The following is a 21,252-nucleotide window of genomic DNA, read 5'->3' on the forward strand; positions in this document are numbered from 1 at the left end:
CTCTTTGGTCTCAACTGAACTGTCTTAAGACACAACATCTCTATGTCTTAAGACAAGGTGATGTCTTAAGTCATGCCTCGTCTTCAAGACACACAAAATAATTACTTCTTTGTCTTAAGACATTAACTTTCATGTCTCAAGACAAAGACAGTGTCTTCACTCATACGTCTTAAGACGTTCTTGAGACGTCTTGGCATAAAAAAATGTCTCAAGACATCTTATAAATACTGTCAAGACATCTTAAGACATCTTAAGACACAGTGACAGCTGAGTATGTAGCCATGTGCTTTTGTTGTTCTGTGTCTCCTCCCTGGTCCTGCCCTCTTGTTATCTGTTCCACCTGCCTGTAGCTCCGCCCCTCATTAGTCCCAGGTGTTTCACGTTTCCCCTCTGTGTATTTAAACCCCTGTGTTTGTTCAGTCTCTGTCTTACATTGTGGATGTAACCCTGTGGATATTACTGCCACTTGTTTTTGTTTGTCTTGTAGTTTGTTTTTGTCATGGATATGTGTTTTTTTTTTTAAACTTCTGCTTCTCAGTTTCTGGACTCAGTTAGCTTTAATTTGAATAAAAGCAACTCGCATTTGCATCCCACCTCCTCTCCTCCACTGTTACACTGTCTCTCTCTTTCTCTTTCTCTCTCTCTCTCGCTCTCTTTTTTTTCTTGTTCCTGTAATATAACACATCACAGAAATTACGAAGGGGTATTTTTCATATGTTTCTAAATTTTAGGATGACTCATCCAGACTTATAAAGGAGTGTATAATAGAGTGTTTTTGTATTTTTCTAACCTAAGTTATGATTTATGATTTCGCTCTATCATAAGTATTGATTACAGTTGTGATCAGGGGTGTCACCTTGCATGGGTTTCTGGTGCTGTAGCCCTGAATATTCATAACCTGCCCTAAACATTATAAAATTACCCAGGGGCATGTTGACCCACTCCTCAAACTCAGAGAGACAGAGAGTGAGTGAAAAGGTAAATTTACGACATTTAAAAAAAAAATTAAAAATATCACATTTGTTTGTAAAAATGTTTTGTAGGGTGTGTCAGACTCAGGTCACCCTGCAGGCCTCTGACAGTGTTTATCAGGACACTCACAAGTTACCCAGATGGAATCCTTTATTTAAGTGTGACTTTAATGATTTTTTATGATTTTGCTTGTAAGATATAATCATCATTATTGTAGATTCTCAACTGCACATTTTACAGGTTAATTGAAGAAAAAATCTGGGGGATGATGCCCCAAACCAATCCTATGAACTAGAGTAAAATTACCTGTTCTTAAGCCCCGCCCCCTGTTCCTGTTTACTGAAGATCAAATCAAAAGCTTTAAAGTGCATCAGTGCAGGAGGAAGTGATCAGCACATCAGCTGTACGATTCTGTCGTATTTCTGATATTATGATAATAAACAGGATTGATTTCCCTGCAGAAACTCCAGCAGAGAGAGAGAGAGAGAGAGAGCGAGAGAGAGAGAAAGAGAGAGAGAGAGCGAGAGAGAGAGAGCGGTGAGTACAACTCAGAGCTCAGAGCTGAAGTGTGTTTGGAGATTCTCTGTTTCTGTTTCTGTTTGGAGTTTATGGCTGATCTGAAGCTCTTTTGTTAAATGGCTGTTTCAGAAAGACTGAGTGGTTTATTTGACATCATCAGCTGATTGACAGACAGAATTAATGTAATTTATTGTGATTGATACAACAGTTTTATTAAATGTGTGCTGGAACAGAGTGATGAGCTTCTGTATTAAGGAGAAATATTAAGAAATGTGAGATTAGCAGGTTGTTTACTGGCTGCGTCACAGCACACTTTCTTTTTAAAAACCTCAAGCAGCGCAGTCGGTTCTGCATTCACTTCCTCTTTCCACACGTCTATACACAAGTCTACAAAACAAAGCCTTGAGCTGAGACCACTGTCAGGAGGAGCAAACCCACCAGTCTGAGTAACATCTGTAATATTTCAGCATTTCCACTGTACAGATTTACTGTATCAGTGAATATAGTGGAGTAAATCTCCAGCACACTCACTGATACTCATTAGTCTCTATGAACTCAGAGAGCTGCTGCAGTTTGTGGACTCTCTGCTGTCCAGCTGAGCTCTGGGGCCGTATTACAGAAACTTCCTAAGTCTGAAATCTTATCCTATCTGTTTCGTCACCCTGACAACTTTAGTTAGGACTGAATTTAGTTCAGTAGCTATTCCAGAATGAGAGTTCCAAACTTCATAATCTCCTCATTAACTCGAGATAAGAAAACAGTATCACACAAACATCCTAACTAGACTAAACCTCCAAAACCTTCTGTTCTCTCTTTCTCTCTTCTCTCTCCTCTCCTTGTCAGTACTGATGTTGTGTGTGTCTGTAGGTCAGTTCTGTTCTCTCTGTCTCTCTTCTTTCTCTCCTCTCCTGGTCAGTACTGATGGTGTGTGTGTGTGTCTGTAGGTCAGTTCTGTTCTCTCTGTCTCTCTTCTTTCTCTCCTCTCCTGGTCAGTACTGATGGTGTGTGTGTGTGTGTGTCTGTAGGTCAGTTCTGTTCTCTCTGTCTCTCTTTTCTCTCTCCTCTCCTGGTCAGTACTAATGCTGTGTGTGTGTGTGTGTGTGTAGGTCAGTCATGCAGTCCTGCAGTTCTGCTCTCTGTATCCTGATCTTACTGATCTCTACATTCACTACTGGTAAGAACTGAACTGTCACTCCTTTATCATCTTATTAAAGATTTTATCTTAATTTTTGATTTGTACAGATGATTTTTAATATTTAAAAACTCAACTAGATAGTGAAACTTCTGAAATGTGATCTGCTGAGTTCACACCGACTCATTTTAACATTTCAGCTCTTCTGTTTTATTTTAGCAGATGGTGCTTCTATTTTCCTGTTTTTTATTATTCTGTTTCCTGTTGTATCTTTGCCTTATTCTCTTTTTCAGTGCTTCTGTCAGCTGTTCCTCCAGTGGAGGTGAATCTTCATGACTCTGCTACTCTGCCCTGCTCTGAGAGATGCTCTGGTTTGGTCAGATGGACTGTCTTCACCAAACCCACTGATACTCTGGCTGAGTGTGATCAGACTTCATGTAGATCAGTGAAGGAGGGATATCAGATGATCCATGATCAGTACCTGAAGGGGAATCTCTCTCTCACCATCACTGACGCTGATTTCTCTAAGAGGAACATGTACACGTGTACATGTGATAACATGGCTGTCTGTGATGTGTCTCTGAGGCTTCAGGGTAAGTGTTTTTAAATCAGAGTGTAACTTAGGAATGTAGGCTGGATCTAGAACGTCTCTGCCTTAAGGTAGAAGGTTGACCATGAAAAAAAGAAAACAGAAACAGGCCTACAAGAAGGTGCACAGACAGATGAACCACGGTGGCTTTTTGTGTATCACAGTGTGGTGTCACAGGTGTAGCATCAGCCCCTCAGTGTGGTCTTGTTATTGCACTGACTGAGCACTGAAATGGTGATGTCATCGTGTAGTATTTGTGTCAGCATAGCGATGTCATTTAAAGCGAGATGTGGCTGACATGTTGTGGTTTATTGTGTTTTATCTTTGCAGCTCCTGTGTATTCTAAGGAGGTACAGCCTAGAGAATCTCTCATCCTGGATCTTCCAATCTCAGAGCCAGTGAGGGTGACTTTTACCAGAACTGGAGATGCCATTCAGAACCCCGTGAAGCTGTGTGAGGTAGAGGGGTGTAAAGTCCAGTGTGACCTTCCATATGAGGAGAGAGTGCTGTTCCAGTCCAGTCTGCAGCTGAAGGACCTGAAGTACTCTGATGGTGGTGTTTACACCATAGTGGACACTGGGAATGAGGAGACTGTGTCTACTTATAGCGTCAGTATTGTTGGAGGTAAGCCTTTAACGTTTTTCTCCTATCAACACACTTGCAAATTATATATGTCAAGGGGTGTTAACTTTCGGAGGCTAAAGGCTACATAGAGCAGTTTATACATGAAACCAGATAAACAAAGCATGACTACAGTTACTACACTGTCATAATCTCTAATGGTTTATAGGTTTGATTCAAGACCAGGACCAATGCCAGACTTTTTTCTTTCAGTATATAAAAATAAAAACTGGACATAAACTGAAATGAATTTATAGTTCATTGTACATTGTTATTCTGCATTGTACTTGATATATATTAATAAATAATATTACATAATAGTCTAAAATAATACTGATTATTAGTATATTATTGCATATTTTATAGTATACATTATTATTGTCATAGTTCAGCTTTGCACTGTAACTTCTGCAAGCCACTGATGGCGAGCAGACCTAAGGTCAACTGAATAATAAAGAAACAGCATACATTCATTTTTATCATTAAATGAAAACACACTAATAATATCCGCTCTCAGAGGATGTTTAAATTTTGGAACCAATGAACATCAACAAATAATACCCTGTTAAGCCATCATGGAAAGGTCAATTAAATCCTCAACTGGCAGTAAATAAATGTTATTTGAACATGTAGAAAAAAATATGTTTTTTTCCTTTTGAAGGTTTTATTGATTTTCAAAAATGATAGGCAAAATATAGAGTTTCCAGTTACCTCAGATGGAGGCATCACAGTGGGCTGGCCCCAAGAACAATTTTTCAAGCCCACCTTACTCCGAGATTGAGACAAGACCAAATGATGTTGAGATCAGACAAGACTGAGTCCAAATGATGTCAAGACTGAGATAAGATAGAGTTTAAATTGTTTCAGTCAAAACTGAAAAATAAGACAGGGATGTTGACACCAAGACATGAACTCATCTTCAGCTGTCTTCACTCACATAGCCACCATGTGTTTAACCTGGCACTGACTGTGAGGTATCACTGGTGGAGGTCACTCTTTAATACAGTGCGATGACTCCAAGCTTTTTTTGGTTTACTTAAACCTACATTGGCACTGAGTTGTACGCCAAATAACTAAACCCTGGAGCTACAGGGTCACTTACATTTCATGTATATAGAAACATAAACACTTTCCACAACATTGACTAGTTCCAATATGACACATGCAACTCAGTAGAGAACACTGTAAGTGCTAAACAGACCCACTTACTGATAAACAACAGCTTTACCCAGCACAGTATCAGAGACGTTATAAAGGTGGAGACAGTCCTGCCCATCATTAAATAGTACCAGTTGGCTGGGTGGTAAAGCCACAAGTGGGAAAGGCCAGAAGCTCAGTTCAGATTTTACCAGTGATTTTAAATGTTTTTGACACAATAATTTGGCCTTCAGTTTTGAGTTTTTAGGTCTCTCCCTGTTCAAAGAGATCTAGTCTTGTACGAGTAGAAACAAATGCCTGGTGGTGTAGCCAAGATGGCCACCAAGTGGACAGTCTTTGCTGTAAGGATTTTGACATTAGCTCCCCCTGAAAGCTCACAGGATATGCAGATGAACTAGAAAACATACAAGCCAGAAAGCCACCACATTATGATATCAGTAAAATGGGCTTGATCTCCAAATTTATCTTGCATAATTTCTAAAAGTGTAAATTAAAACCTAAAAAAAGAGAAAAAGTTTCTTTTATTACACAATTTTTTTTCCTCTTTCAGGTGAGAAGGAGAGCTGGATATGGAGCTTTTGGGAGACAGCTAAATTATACATCGGGTTTGTTGTGGGGCTCGTGGTTGGAGTGCTGCTGGGCTTCTTTGTCCTACCACCTTTAATACATTGCTGCTGCTGCTGGAAGAAAGTAAAGAAAAGTGGTGATAACAAAGACACTGCTGAGGAAACAAGCTCGACTCCTCCTGAAAATATTACTCTGACAGAGGTTTCACCTGGTTAGGTCAGTTTGTGGAAATGCAGAGTGTAGAGCATCAGAACTTGATATGTTTTCACACACAAAGATAATGAATCTCCTGCTTCTTTAGTCTGGAGAAGGATTTAAAATGTCATTGTCTTTTAAAAGCCATCAGGTACTTTATGCCTCCTCTTTCTGCACCATCTTCATCTCCTCCCAGCCAGCATAGTTCTCTACAGAGCTGCTGGTGTTCTGGCCAGCTTTGAGAAGGCTGGAAACCAGTTGTTCACAGCTTAAACTGTTTAGCAGCTCTTGACGACGGTGTAAAATGTTTGTGTCAGCCTTGTGAAAGTTTCAGCTGAACAGTAGGAGGATAACAATAAAACAATAGCATCAATTGAGAGGGTAATTGTGCATGGTCAGATTAAAATGATTTAATCACTGAGCAATGAAGAAGCAGGTGATTAGCAGCTGATTTAGGAGTGAACTGTAGTGTAGTTTTATTACCAGCTTTTGCCACCTCTGCCAACACCAGTCAACAAAACTGTGACAAACTGGGATGAACAAAACAAAAACTGGTCCTGATTCGTCCTTTTATGGGTTCATTTATTTAATAATAACTGACCTTCATAACAACAAAAGGAAATAAGATAGAAGTGTCATCATTACAGCATTAACTCTGTCAATCAGAAATGACCCTCCCACTGACTGTTCTGATTGGCTGCTCTGGTTTTCGGGGTCTAATTCCAGCATCTTTCTTGCTTCAGCAGCGCAGTGATGAGAATGTGTGTGATATAAACACTGAGCTGCTCAGTGAACGGAGGAAGACCTGGTGTTGTATTCTCTATGCACTGAAGGAAAACTGTAAATATAGTAGTGTTCCCCTATTGGCTAATTCAGCCGTGGAGGCGTGGAGCCTCCTGGGAAAGCGCTGGCTGCAGGAAGAGAGAGAGTGTAATTGGTAAATAGTTGTTGTCTGTTAGCTCAAAGGTGTGCAGCAGTGTTGGGGTGTGTTAATGTGTAGGGCTGTGGGACAGTTGGGGTGGTCTGGGTATCCACCATGTACAATGTTAGAAGTGACCTGTCCCGCTAACCTGGCCCCCTGGTTCTTCACTGCTGCAGGTTCAATAAAAGAGTCTTTCCTTAAAGTGCTGTTTTCTGCATTTCCTTCTTTGCCAGCACACTTAAAAATGATGGTTCTTCAGTAAAAAAAAATGGTTCTATATAGAACCATGAACATTCAATGAACCCTATGCATGATTAAAGGGTTCTTCCGATTGATGGAGAATGTGCTGTAGATGGTTCTATCTAGAACCTTTTTGAAAAAAGTTCTATATAGTGCCAAAAAGTGGAACCAGCCTGACACCATAACAATAGAAGAACCATTTTCAAAAAGGGTCTATATAGAACCATCTGCAGCATATTCTTCATCAGTCTGAAGAACCGTGTCATGATGCAGAGAACTCTGTAATCACACATAGGGTTGCTTTGAGTGTTCATGGTTTTATATAGAATCATTTTCTTTGCTAAAGAACCCTTGAAGAACCATCATTGTGTGTGGACGTCACAATATAATGTAACTGTGAACATTGTTTTTATTATGTACATTTGCACTGTTTTCTTACAACGCAGCTGTTTTTCTTTACACCAAAGTGCTGTGATTCAAACTGATATCTGATGTTTGAGCTGATCCATGAACATCTGTGAACTTCCAACACTGATAGAGCACCAGAGACGATGTCATCAGCTCTGTTCACAACAATAACTGATCATTTATTCCTTTTTTATATATCTAAATTAAAAGCACTTGTATTCTGTTCCTGCGACTGGTGTCTTTATAAATCTGTATGAACTGTTATTGTCTTATTTTGAGTGTAACAGAATCAGATGTTGATTAAAGCTAAACTGTAACAGAAATCAGTGAATGATTATCAGTGAATGAAGATCTGTTCTGTTCTGTAATAATATCTGCTTGTCTGATTGAACTTGGTGTGTCCAAACTGCAGCACATTCTGTACCACTTTATCTGCTCTTTTTTAGCAAATGGTGCCAAACCTGTGACACAATAACATACTACGAGCTGTAATAAAACTACAGAGTGGACTGTACCGGACACTGTGAGGGTCACTCTCACAATCTCTGCTCTACAGTAGATGTTTATAATAAATATGTGTGTAAATCTGTGATGTATTTTCTGATGTGTTTACTGTATTTAGAAGCGTGTTGAGCCTTTTAGAGGCTCAGGCAGTTTAAACCATCATCACTGTAGCCAAAATAAATAACCTTCATGTCAATATATATAATTGACATTTATGACCTATTACATGAATGATCAATAACAACTGAATAATGATGATAGTTATTTATTTATTTATTTAGCATCACTCATTAAACTGCATCTCAAAGTACAAACAAAGATGCAAATAAAAACCAACCTGACAGAAAAACAGAAAACAGAAGAAAAATATATTTTAAAAAAAAGCAAAACACGATATTAAGAAAAAGAAAATAACATATTTGACAATATTTCATTTGAAATGGGACAATGGCTGAAGTACAAGATGGACGGGTCTGGACGGGTCAGTGGTACCACTGAACCCTCCTACTGTCCAAAGAAGAGCAGAAATGAGAAAGACAGCAGTGACCATCTCATTATTTTCATTAATCAGAGCTGACCAGTTTGACCGAATGTGGACAGAACCTGCAGAACACAGGAGCCCACTCAGATATTCAGGTAGGCTCTGCTGACAGTATTGATCCTGATACTGTACAGCTTTATGAGCTGAAAGATTAACTGATCTTGTATTGAAATTGATAAAGTATTACACTACGATTATAACACATTATCAACAACACTGTCTTCAGCTTTAAGAAACCTAATGACACAGAGCTACTGAACTGCCTGTAGATGAGTTAGACCAATCAGAAACAAGCAAACACCCATGTAATGTGTCTGGGCTCTGCAGCTGCAGTTCTCTGTTCCTCCTGCAGGTGGCCTGTTTTCAAATGTCAAATTCAAATGTAAACAGCTCTCTGTCAGTTACACCCATAGACCACAGACTGTACAGACAAGCTACTCTGTAAAGACTATTATTATTATACTATTATTACTATAGAGGTGAATATGGGGGAGGAGTCTGCTGTATCTGGAGGTGAAGATGAGGAGAGAACATGTGGAGAAGATGAGGAGGAACAGTGGTGGAATAATGAACATAAACTCAGATTCCTGCTGATGAAGATCTTCACTATCAGACTCAGAGTGAAGGAGGTCAGTTACTGCTGCTGTTATATATCCTAGAAGAGATTTTATAGGAGATTTATCTGAGCTATACGGTTACAGTAAATATGAAATCTTCATAAATATTCATCATAAACATCTTTTAAAACATTAGTATGATTGTTCTGTTGGACCAAATATTAAAACGCTGTTATCTTATAGAAGAAGAGGGTGATTGAAGATTAATACTGTATAATCATAGTTATATACTACAGTTCAGTACAGATGTTCTTCTCTTTACTCATCCATTCTCTCCAGTCAGTGATAAATATGTTTTACTGAAGGAATCTGGAATAATTAAACCATAAACAGGATTTATTTCTCAAGAAGTAAAACTGCTAGAACACTAAAGGCAGGAAAAAATTAGCAAACTGTGAAAAGTCACCTGTTGCACGCAATATTACATCATGTAATACAAGATTTTAAACAGTTTAATGAAGAGTAATGTGCAGCAGGGGGCGCTGTGGTGCTACAAACTGAACCTGCTTCCCGAACTGCACACTGACACGGTTAAAAAAGTGAGCCTGAGTTTAGTGAACATCAGGTTATTACTGTTCAGATCACTTCTAGGATTAGCATGAAGAGTCACTTTTAATAGTGTTACTAAATTAATGAAGCTGTTTTTACTTCAGCTTATTTCTAATTAAATACTCAATGTAGTTATTCTTAATAACTGTTCCAGTCTAATAAGAGCCTGAACTGCTAAACAGCCACTGCATCCTTTTATCTGTGAGTTTAGAACAGAGAGCTCAGCTCTTTATGTGTGTTTATAAAGGGAACCTGACTGTTCAGAAATGTAGGCCTCAGTATGGAGTCCAAGTCCAGCACAGCTGAAATATGTTGTATGAACTAAACATATTTGTTTATTTATTATTAAAAGAGACAAAATCCTCCACTAGTAAGATAATATTTGTGTTGTGGTATCAGATGATTACTCTCTCTCTTTTCCACTAAGACTAAAGATCTAATTTAACCTTTACTACAGCGTGACAGTTACCTGAAAGAGAAACCTTTCCACACCAGCACAGCCATGACCTCATCACAGTGGGACAATGCTGACCTACTAGCAGAGGAATTTTCCCCTTTGTTATGATATTTCTTAACAAAAAAAACATTCTCTTTGGTTTATACACTAGATTTTAATAGTTTGGTACATTATTACACTGTTATAAAGCATAGGAGTCTCAACAGTCAGTGTCTGTTAGCTTATTTAGCAAATGTAGGCTACCATTCAGTGCTAGTCCAGCCAGTAAACCCTCATTTGCTTACAGTGAATAGAGGCTAACAGCAGTGAGCTTTCGATATCCTGGTAATGTTGTGATGTATAGAAACTGAACTGTGATCCAGTTACAGGCACCTTATGAGTATCAGTGAGTTATGAGACAGCAGGGCATTCAGACCGCGGCCTTCAGTTCCAGACACAGCCAGATTTACCCATCAGTCTCTGTTAGAGTCGCCACCACAGCACTTTCCTCTTCTGATACTGAAACTAATACAGTTCAAATTAAATATTTAATAGAATGTGTTTATATGCTCAACCTGTTCACTCTGTACCATCCTCTACTGTTACTGATGTTATAACGTGGCTTTCTTTCCTCAGTATTTTATTGAGATTTGTATTTTGTATTGTATGAGATCTGTATTTTTCAGGAGAAATTTGTTAGAGCATTTAATCAGATTTATTTGTTTTTTTTTCCTTGTCCCAGTCACCCATCCAGCATTATCTGCCAAAGTTGGCCTGATATCTCATTAAACTGATATCAGCCAGATGGCAGGGCAGAAGTGGTGTGGCTAGCAGCCCAGCAAGCGGCGAAGTGTCATCTTCAAAATGTAAGTTATTCTGAATTTCTACTGTATTTTATTTGTTTTCTTGTCATGAAGGTGTACAAATAGCCTATAGCCTGCAGTTTAGGTCATCAGTGACCATTTTGCAGTTTTTGGAATGCCAAGCTATTAGCATGCATGCTAGCAGAGTTTGAAGTGCCAGCCTGTTGTTTTGAATAGCCAGCTGGCTAACAAAATAGTTTAACTTGCGATTTTGTCAAACATTAGCCAGCTAATGACGAGGTAGCACAATCTAATCATTGATCTGTTTTTGTGTCTTGAATAATTTGATAGAATAATGAAGGTTACAGGTGCTTCTCTGTAACTTGCTAGGTAGTTAACTATTAAGTTCTCCGTGTTCACACACACGAGCTGTTTCCGCTCTTTCAGGGAGCAGATCGGAGCTCGAGGCCTCCATAATGTAACATTAGCTAATCATAACTTAAAAATAAGTGGAAGCCATTTGCTTGTGTGGTTGAGCACTTTCCTAATCTGGTTAGAGTTTTAGTTGAATGATGCTGGATCCTTTAATCTCGTTACCTGTTCTCTAAGAAAGTTAAAACCCCTAATTTGATTTTGTTTGTTAGGACCATCCATTGGAATTGGGGCTACAGGAAAATGTGGCCCAACCTAAAAAAGAAACACAAGGTAAGTTCCAAGACAGAGCTTAAGACTAATATTAGATTAGTACATTAATTGAAAGATTTGAAATCTTTCAGTTTATTTCAAACATAATTCAATTATTAAAAAAAAACAAAACTATTAAGTAAAGTTCAGCTGGGCAAATGAAAGCAAACTGAGGTTAAATTACAGGTTTGCATTTATTTTAGGAACTGAAGCCTCCACTGTCCAGGAGTGGGACTGACAACCATCACCAGGGATCATGCTGCCTGCTGGTAGAGAGTTGTGTGTCATCATGCGCTGATCTAGAAAAGCCTGTGAAAACATCCAAAAACTCTACCTGGTGATCACTTAGGCTGCTTCTAGACTTCACATTGCAAGCCTGATTGCTCAAATCTGATATTTTGCTCAAATCCGATCTCTCTGACACGATGGTTCACACTCGCTTAGGTAAGCGACTCAAATCTGTCATCAATGTGACGAACCGGCGTCCTGAAATGACCCTCATGAGCTCATTCTACTCAGTAACGTCACGGGAATGAATCACGTGCATCATCAGCACAAACTAACGAGCAGAACGAGCTTCGCTGAGGAGATAATTAACTCTGATCAGCTCTCAGCTTCATTATTAGAGCGAGACGAAGGAGAAAAAGGTGAGATGAGCTGCTTTTCCACCGTTTACAGACTTTAACTTCTGTTCAGTGCTGCTGCCATGGTAACGCTGAATGATGGCGCAGCGCAGTGGAAAAAAAGCACATGAATTCTGATCTGAGCGTCACATTAAGGTCGCATGGCCATGAATCAGATACCTATCCGATCTAGGACCACATATGACTCACATATGGCTCAGGTCGGATTTGAAAAGATCAGATTTGTGTGTCCACACAGTCCACACAGAGTCTCATTAGGGCAAAAAATCTGATTTGTGCCACTTCAACCTGGTAATGTGAACACAGCCATATGACCTGCAGATGCACAGATGGGTGGAGCTTCCAGTTTCTGTAACATTGGGAGTCTGTGGGGGTCCTGTGGGGGTCCTGACCATTGAAGAACAGGTTGGCAAAGTATGCAGAGAAACAGATGGACGACAGTCTGTAACTGTAGAACTACAAAATGAAACCATACACTGATTAAAATGAGACGTCAGCTCAACTTTAAATGATATAGTAACTGATTACGTGGTTTTTCCTGAGTTGACTCAACTTGAGGACACCGGAGTTCACACAAATCAAACTTCTTAGTTGAGTCAAAAGTTCTCCCAGCTGCTGTTTCTGCATCTCAGTTAGTTAAACAAAACTGAATTTGTGTTTCCCCACCAGCTGGCACTCCTTCTGTCACACAGCTCCATCTGGCATATTTTCCTCTTGAGCTTCTGGACATCTGGACAGCTGTGGCATTGCTGGGATTCAGACTCACAACCTCCTGATGTTGGGATGAATGATTAAACAGTGTTTTAAACATTTTTAGAGACAAAATCAGAGTTACTTCATGTGTTGCTGAGTGGTGCAGTGGACTAAGCCGTCACCCCAACAGAAGGTTGTGAGTTTGAGACCCAGCGATGCCACAGCCGTCTGTAAGTATGTATCCAAGAGGAAAAATGTCTGGCAGGACTGTGTGATGGAGAGAGTCTTGGCTGGTGGGGAAGTTGAGTATAAAACAAGTTAATTTTATTTACCTCACCGAGATGCAGAACTAAAAAAGAGAACTTTTGACTCAACTAAGAAGTTTGAGTTGTGTGAACTCAAGAAAAGCCATGTAATCAGTTACTACATCATTTTGAGCTGAGCTGACCTCTCATTTTAACAGTGTATGGTCAGTGGAGCTGATAAAATGGACAATGACTGGAGATACAAGGAGGTGGACTTGATAAAGTGGCTGGTTCTTGTGTATGTATATGAATATCTATGCAATTTCATTTTAAATGAATGAATTACTTAAATAATTACGTACTGTGATATTACTGCACACAGCTGTATGAACAGTTTGATTGGTAGTGAATGACTGTATTTAACTGTACATGTATTTATTAAATTGAGTAGGTGTGTATATCACTGTTCTGATTGGTTAATTTAAGTTATCCACAGTTATGTGTGGCGTATGTAGATTTTAATGTGATATATGTACTGATGTGTATCTCTTATTTAAATATTCACAACAAATAAAACAGTATCTGTTTAAAAAATCATTGTTTCTCAAACTGGCAGCTAAGAGGTTAATGTGCACTGTATGATGTGTTAAAGGGGTTTACTGTAGTTTTTCCCTCAGAGTGGAAAGTTTACCTTTGTGAATCTGAACTGTTTCAGTGCAGCAGCAGCTCAGAGTACAGATCCTCCTATTCTGCTGGTTCATTCAGAGCAAATTCAGTTAAAATCTCTCTATAAACCGCCAGAGCAGGACTCGCGGTGGTAAAACGCTGAGGCGATTCTGACGGCTGAGGTAAGTAAACGCCGGTCGCGCGCAGTGGGCGCGAGCGAGCGGCGACGTCATTGCTGCCTGTGTAATTTCCCTTAAAGCGTCACTTAACCGGCGAGCAGTGGCGCAAAGAGGAGCGGACAGAAGCGGAAAAGAGAGGAGAGGAGAGGAGCTGAGCGGAGAGGAGAGGAGGAGAGGCACAGAGAGGAGCGGAGAGGAGAGGAGAGGAGAGGAGAGGAGCTGAGCGGAGAGAAGAGGAGGAGAGGCACAGAGAGGAGCGAAGAGGAGCGGAGAGGAGCTGAGCGGAGAGAAGAGGAGGAGAGGCACAGAGAGGAGCGGAGCGGAGAGGACCGGGTCTGCTGAGGAGCCTAGTGCTGAGCGGTGAGTGTGACTGATGAAGACTTTACTGATCGATTATTCTGACTGAAACAGCGGTTTAACTCTGTCTGCTCTGACTGTCTGAACTGTGGAGGTTAAAGCTAAAGCGCGAGCCGGCTCCCGCTCGTGCAGCGCGCTCTCCTTCTGGTTGACTTAACTGATCTCTCTCTCTCTCTCTCTCTCTCTCTCTCTCTGTGTCTGTCTGTGTGTGTGTGTGTGTGTGTGTGTGTGTGTGTGTGTGTGTGTGTGTGTGTGTGTGTGTGTGTGTGTGTGTGTTGTGTGTGTGTGTGTGTGTGTGTGTGTGTGTTGTGTGTGTGTGTGTGTGTGTGTGAGTGTGTGTGTGTGTGTGATGAGTGTGAGTGTGTGTGTGTGTGTGTGTGTGTGTGTGTGTGTGTGTGAGTGTGTGTGTGTGTGTGTGTGTGTGTGTATGTGTGTGTGCGTGTGTGTTCACTAATGTCATTTCTCTAATTCAGTAATAATAATGCACGTGGTTGTTGGTGTATTATGATTAAGGAGCGCGCGCAGAGCTCAGTTACAGCACGTGTACAGAGCAGTCGAGTCCCGCGGAGGAAGTGTGTGTGAGGCAGGACTCCCTGTAATCGAGTGCAGTCCTGATCACAGAGAGCAGAAACAGTGTTTATAACTCAATTATTACACACTGCTTTAACTCTTGTGTTCTGTTTGGGGTCCCTGAGACCCCCGAGCCTCTTTAACAGCTCTCAGAATATCCTCAGCCCCTTTTAGATCAGCTTGGTACTGAATAACTCTTCATACTTTCATAGAAACTGCAAAACTTTCTCTCTCTCTCTCTCTCTCTCTCTCTCTCTCTCTCTCTCTCTGTCTCTCTCTCTCTCTGTCTCTCTCTCTCTCTCTCTCTCGTCTCCTCTCTCGTCTCTCTCTCTCTCTCTCTCTCTCTCTCTCTCTCTCTCTCTCTCTCTCTCTCTCTCTCTCTCTCTCTCTCTCTCTCTCTGTCTCCCGTCTCTCACTCTGTGTGTTTTCACACACACACACACACACACACGCACGCACACACACACACACACATTCACGTTTATTCACCTTCCTGAAATTTGAAAGGCCAGTTTGTTGTTCAAAGCGAGGGTGAAAACACTTTTCTCAGTGTACTGAGTTACAGCATCTCTGGTGTAGAATGATGTAACAGTCTGCGGAGGAAAAGCTTTCATTTTGAATGTAATTTTATTTTACCCACACAACTCTGGGGTCTCTGGGACCCCAAACGGCAAGACAGATTTGTTGTGACCATCAGGAGGCTGAGCTACTACAATACACCTCCACTTTAATAGTGCTCTGCTACTTAGCGCAGGTTTAGGATTCTCTCTCCGTACGTAGAGGTGACCTTCCCTGCTCTCACTGTGAATCAGCAGCCTTTTCTGATTTTTATACACACAATGGCATTTCTGGGTTCTTCTGAGTCAACAGCAGAATACCGTTCATATCCTACCTCTCGTGAAGCAATATTAAAAGAAATGAAGTCATATTTTCAGATACAAATGATAAAAAGATAACACACCAGTTTCTCCCACAGTTTCGTTCATCAGTTTCACCTTTGGCTTACCTGCACAATCAAACCCACGTCTGTAGGAGCGTGAACAGTCGAGCATGACTGTTACCAAAGTGAATAAAAACTTCATTTTCGGTTATCAGTCATGACTTCATGGAGCTGCTTTGTGCTCTGGGTCTCAGTCATGCCGGAACAGAAAAGGTTCCCCAAACTGTTCTCACACAGTTAGAAACATACAATTGTCCAAAATGTCTTGGTGCTGAAGCATTAAGATTCCCCTTCACTGGAACTAAAGGGTTCTAGACCAACCCCTGAAAAACAATAGCAAAACATAGCATCATCCCTCCTCCAAACTATATATATATATATTTATACACACATGCACACACACACACACACACACATATACATATATATATATATATATATATATATATATATGATATTGTCAGTAATTGTTCATTCATTAATTCATTAATTATGTATGATACAGTTTAATACATAATAAACTTTATAAAATAAATTGTGAAATATAATGTTAGAAAAGACCGTGCCCACCCGGCCAGGGAACTGAACACAGACCCTTTTTGCTCTGAGGTAACAGTGCTACCCACTGTGCCACTACCTGAAGTCGAATGAACAGAAACTAAAGTACATCCATTTTTATTAGTAGGTGAAAACATAATAATAGTAATATTCTGATCTGCTCTCAACAAACAAGTCATCTCAGTTAAGCCATTCTGAAACATACAACTGTAAAAATGTAAAGTAAAAAATTGTTACAATACACATTTTAAATATGAGAAATATTGTTGATTATTTGCAAAAAGACATTGCTATATATATATATATATATATATATATATATGTCACGTTCATTGATTTTTCTGGCAAAATGCTAGTTATGTTAACGTTTTCAGTGCAGGCATAACTGAAACTAAAGAAGTCCAGTAGTGAATATGCAGCTCTGGGCTGCCCAGGTGTGAGAGCTGAAAACTCTTAACTACAGCTCTGTCCTGTTTGCTCAGGGGTCTTTACAAATGAAGCTTTGAAACCCAACATGATAAAACAGACAGTTCTGGTCCTAAAATCTGCATTGAAAGCAACTGTAAGATACACGTATTCACACCTATGAGTGCCTCACAACATCCAAACTCTGTATTACTGCACTATGGCATGAAAAATCTCTCATAAAATTAATTTAAAAGCTTCTGTGTGGTTAATAATATCATGTACTGAAATATGATATTACAGATCATACTGACAGTCCAGTTATCAGCCATGACCTAAAGCAGCTCATCACTCGGAAAATGGCAATATAACTATAAATAATAATAATAAGTAATATATAATTAGGTGCTGGTACGCTGGCACTTGATTTCACGCGCTGAATCTGATTAATAACTTACGATCAAATTTCTGCTCTTTTAAACACTGTACAAAGGAAAAGTGAAAGGTTTTTTAGGCTGATCCATGACTTGTGTATTCTGTTCCTCTGCGTTTGTAATGACTGAGTACTGATTATGTTTTTACTTCTTTTTTGTGTGTCTGTAGGTCAGTCATGCAGTCCTGCAGTTCTGCTCTCTGTATCCTGATCTTACTGACCAACACATTCACTACTGGTAAGAACTGCACTGTCACTCCTTTATTATCTTATTAAAGACTGTATTTTACATTTAGTTTAGTACATAAATAATATGTTGTTATAAGTAAAATTGTACTATTATTACTAATTTGTAATATATTTTTTTGAACTTCACTTTGAACAAGATTTTTTAAAACATGCTGGATTTTCAATCTTCTGTTTGATGCTGATGATTAAAACCTGCTTTTCTAACAACAAGACCCCTGTGCTGAAGTTGGTCAGTTATTGTTAAAAGTTTCGTTCCTTTTATCTGATTCTCTCTTTCAGTGTTTGAATCATCTTTTCCTTCTGTGGAGGTGAATCTTCATGACTCTGCTACTCTGTCCTGCTCTGAGAGATGCTCTGGTTTGGTCAGATGGTCTGTGCTCCATAAACCCACTGATACTCTGGCTGAGTGTGATCAGACTTCATGTAGATCTAAGGAGGGATATCAGATGATCCATGATCAGTACCTGAAGGAGAATCTCTCTCTCACCATCACTGACGCTGATTTCAGTAAGAGAGGGAGATACACCTGTGACTGTGATGGTAAAGAACTCTGTGATGTGCAGCTACTTATTGAGCGTAAGTGTCCATCTGTTTTCTTCACTGTGCATTACTGATAGAACTCCACTGATTTAGGTGCAGTGCTGCAGATCTGTGGAGCTGATGAAGTTCTAGTCTCACACACCTCTGTTTTGTCTCTTAAGCCAGGTGTACACTGTTTTTAAGCTCGATTTGGTCTGAGCCGACTGAATTTCATGATCGGGCCGAATTTCAGCTTCATCGGCTGTCGTTTGTCATGCAGTGTGAAAAGGGGAAACGATGGCTGATTAACTGCCCAAATGAGCTCTGACCGGATGTATTTCTGACATCAGAAATTTTGGTTGCTTGTCTCACAGCCTGAGCTGCCTCACGAACCGATTTCTCACAGTCGCACCCAAAACCACACACAGTCACCCCCATCGCTCCGACACGGAGGCAAAAGAGTCCACATTTGCGGCTCCAGCGTCCGTTTATGCAGACTTTGCTCCATTTGTCTGAGTTGAATTGCGAGGTATAAATAAATACGGTGATGTTTTGTCTTTGTAAAGCCGCCTGTAGACAGTTTTGTCTGTGGCACAAGTTAGCAAAGCTGTATCTCAAACGCCCCCTACTTCCTGTGTAGTGCACTAAGTTCTGGCTTCAATGTCAAAATAGTGCCCTCTTTGTCCAGTATGGAACTGTGGACACACAGCTGAATCTCAGAAGGCTAATAATTAGACATCCACTTTATGGGTGCAGGAGCCACTATTTAAATATGTTGTGCACTAAGTAGGGAGCAGGGAGCCGTTTGAGATTCAGCCAGTGTTTTTGCTTGGCACTTGTGTTGTTCTGAATGAAACAGCTTTACTGTAGACAGAGCGTCTGTAGGAGCTGTGTTTCATGTGCAGTGTGAGCTCCCATGTTGCGTCATGTCAGTCGGACCGAGTGTTTTTGTACAGTGTGAGCATATAAATTACAGGCTTTGGCTGAACACGATGGACGATTCAAACATACAGTGTGAGTCACCAAAGAACAAGATTGCCAGGCTTTAGTGTGTCAAAGAACTGCCTACTTCAACATCAAAGGCCAAAACACCCAAACACAGGCTATTGTTTTGTGTGACATGGAGGTGCTACAACAAAAACACACTGGCGGGAAACAAACGGGTATGCGTGAGAAACTCTGCCGCCGTGGGTGGTGGGTGGTGCTCAGTGTCACAGCTCGTTCTCTGAAAAACTCCTAGGCCAGCATGGAAAACAAATCACAAACTTACCATAAAGAATACTAAACAAACGAAAAATTAGACGTGAAGCTGCAGCCAAAATCTGCACTGCGTTCTTACACTGGACGTTACCACACCCACACAGCAGTGGTCCACACAGTGTCCAAGACTACGAATAATGAAGTTCCTTTTGGTTCTTTTCCTCAGCCTTGAACACTTCACTTCAGATAAACCCTGGTGAATCTCTGGTCCTGGATTTGGAGATACCAGAGGAAGTGGAGGTGATTTATAACAGTACAGGTGCAGCTGGACCATCCAGTGGTCAGATCTGTGCAGTGGATGGACGGTCACTACAGTGTAAACTTGAATATAAGCAAAGAGTATCGGCTGCTCTTCAGCTGAGAGGAGTGACTCCATCTGATAGTGGGGTTTATACTGTAATGGACAAAAGGAATGAAGAGGTCATTCACATCTACACAGTGACCGTGGGGTCAGCAGGGGGAAGTGATAAAGTGAAAGGTATGTAACCTGCTTTCTTCAGTTCAATCAGAGTTCACTGATCAGGAATCTGCTGCTGAGCTTTAATGATGGTGTTCAGTTAAACTCACTGTATTACAAACCTGTGTGTGTTTTGTAGGTGACCATCCAGATCTGGACACAGATAGAGGAGCTGCTGTTCCAGTGTGGGTGGCTGTACTGATTGTACTGGTGGCTGTACTTGTAGCTGTGATTGTGGTGTTAGTGGTGGTGATTGTACGGCAGAGGAGAGAAAATCAGCAGCTCCAGGTGAAGATTGAAAGACTGAAAGTTGAACTGAATGGACACCAGCTACTCTGATTGGTCTTCACAAAACCATCCTTCTTTTTTTCTGTTTCATCTCTATATATTGGGAACAAAGCTTTATTTCTCATTTTTGTTGTTTTTTTCTTTGCATGTTTTTTCTTCACAGAGTTTGAAAATGGGAGCTGCCCTTTATAATATGTTCAAATTTCATGATGAATGAAGCGAAAAATGATCAAACGTATTAACTTCCATTCGAAAGCAAGAAATAAGAGTTTTATCACAATTTATTCATCACTAATCTGTACAAATCTGATCAAAAACGGCGTTATTTCACTGTTTGTTCGGGATTATTATTTTATATCCTAATTTGTTTTATTCTATATTGTTTGCACTGTTATTCTGTGTCTTACTGTAGACTCTGTGTGGTGAGAATGTTCCCACTGAAGAAATCAGGAGTTTTCAGTCCATGTTTTTATTCAGTTCTGCTGTAAACAGTGTTAATTCAGGTGATGGAGGCTGTAATGTTGCTCACCTGACTCAGGTGTGTTTACAAACAGAACACAACACTGTAAACTAACTGGGTCCATTAGAGGTTCAGGATGTATATATGTTGTATTGCAATGTGAAATAAAGTGTCTGTGTATATAAATGTGTATTTTCTATTATAATAAAATGAATGTTTATAATAGTGAATGTCTGTGTGAGTGTTTGTAACTGTGCTCTGCTGTGTGATATAAATCCTGACCTGCTTTACAGAAACATTAAAAACACATTAAATAAGCAGAGAATATTAACAATATAAAAAGCTGTACAGGTTCTTTACTGATCAATCTGACTGATATGTGAGGTATTTTACAGGTGGGCGGGTCTTAGAAGGAGGTGTGTCTGTTGGCCCACTGTTCTGGAGTGACAGGAGCTCTGACCTTGATCCAAACAGGTCAGGGTCACCACTGGGTCTATTTCAGAGTTTATTCTTCACTGTCCTCTATAAATCTGAACCACTGATGATCATAGATTTTACAAGATTTACAGGATTATTGTTGTTGTGTTGTTGTTGTTAGTGTTTGTGTGTTTGTGTAAAATTAAATGTTGATTTTGAACGAGTGCACCAGTGAGCACGGAGGATGAAGTGGAAATAAAATAGACTGTTATTGGGTTCTGTCAGTGTGAATGAACTGAAGGAGGACAGTTTTAACATCATGATCTCTGAATGTGAAATTACGTGAGTGTGTGTGTGTGTGTGTGTGTGTGAGTGTGTGTGTGTGTGTGTGTGTGTGTGTGTGTGTGTGATGTGTGTGTGTGTGTGTGTGTGTGTGTGTGGTGTGTGTGTGTGTG

The 21,252-nt window shown here is 40.1% G+C and overlaps 2 protein-coding genes and 1 long non-coding RNA gene across 3 annotated transcripts; all 3 read left to right on the plus strand.

Annotated features, from left to right (window-relative positions):
* The first annotated feature begins 1,349 nt into the window (after positions 1-1,349).
* On the plus strand, positions 1,350-6,744 carry LOC118800480. Its single transcript, XM_036560730.1, has 5 exons — positions 1,350-1,509; positions 2,598-2,665; positions 2,917-3,216; positions 3,543-3,836; positions 5,542-6,744. The coding sequence occupies exons 1-5, from the start codon at positions 1,403-1,405 to the stop codon at positions 5,772-5,774; spliced, it is 1,002 nt and encodes a 333-aa protein (XP_036416623.1). The 5' UTR covers positions 1,350-1,402; the 3' UTR covers positions 5,775-6,744.
* Positions 6,745-10,762: 4,018 nt separating this feature from the next.
* LOC118800487 lies at positions 10,763-11,915 on the plus strand. Its single transcript, XR_005006243.1, has 3 exons — positions 10,763-10,836; positions 11,418-11,478; positions 11,661-11,915. It is a non-coding gene; the product is annotated as an uncharacterized LOC118800487 (long non-coding RNA).
* A 2,231-nt stretch (positions 11,916-14,146) lies between these two features.
* On the plus strand, positions 14,147-19,971 carry LOC118800483. The gene is made up of 5 exons (XM_036560732.1): positions 14,147-14,244; positions 17,318-17,385; positions 17,676-17,972; positions 19,342-19,653; positions 19,772-19,971. The coding sequence occupies exons 2-5, from the start codon at positions 17,325-17,327 to the stop codon at positions 19,969-19,971; spliced, it is 870 nt and encodes a 289-aa protein (XP_036416625.1). The 5' UTR covers positions 14,147-14,244; positions 17,318-17,324.
* Positions 19,972-21,252: the final 1,281 nt, after the last annotated feature.

Source organism: Colossoma macropomum, unplaced genomic scaffold (genome assembly GCF_904425465.1).
Source record: "Colossoma macropomum unplaced genomic scaffold, Colossoma_macropomum, whole genome shotgun sequence".
In the NCBI taxonomy this organism is placed as follows: domain Eukaryota; kingdom Metazoa; phylum Chordata; class Actinopteri; order Characiformes; family Serrasalmidae; genus Colossoma; species Colossoma macropomum.

What these genes read in the sequence shown, in the direction of transcription:
- LOC118800480 (XM_036560730.1), top strand. Translation starts at nt 1,403, where the DNA reads ATGATAATAAACAGGATTGATTTCCCTGCAGAAACTCCAGCAGAGAGA. An exon ending in AGAGCGAGAGAGAGAGAGCG is followed by an intron (nt 1,510 to 2,597) that starts GTGAGTACAACT and finishes GTGTGTGTGTAG; the next exon opens with GTCAGTCATGCAGTCCTGCA. An exon ending in TGTGTCTCTGAGGCTTCAGG is followed by an intron (nt 3,217 to 3,542) that starts GTAAGTGTTTTT and finishes TTATCTTTGCAG; the next exon opens with CTCCTGTGTATTCTAAGGAG.
- LOC118800483 (XM_036560732.1), top strand. Translation starts at nt 17,325, where the DNA reads ATGCAGTCCTGCAGTTCTGCTCTCTGTATCCTGATCTTACTGACCAAC. An exon ending in GACCAACACATTCACTACTG is followed by an intron (nt 17,386 to 17,675) that starts GTAAGAACTGCA and finishes TCTCTCTTTCAG; the next exon opens with TGTTTGAATCATCTTTTCCT. An exon ending in TGTGCAGCTACTTATTGAGC is followed by an intron (nt 17,973 to 19,341) that starts GTAAGTGTCCAT and finishes TCTTTTCCTCAG; the next exon opens with CCTTGAACACTTCACTTCAG.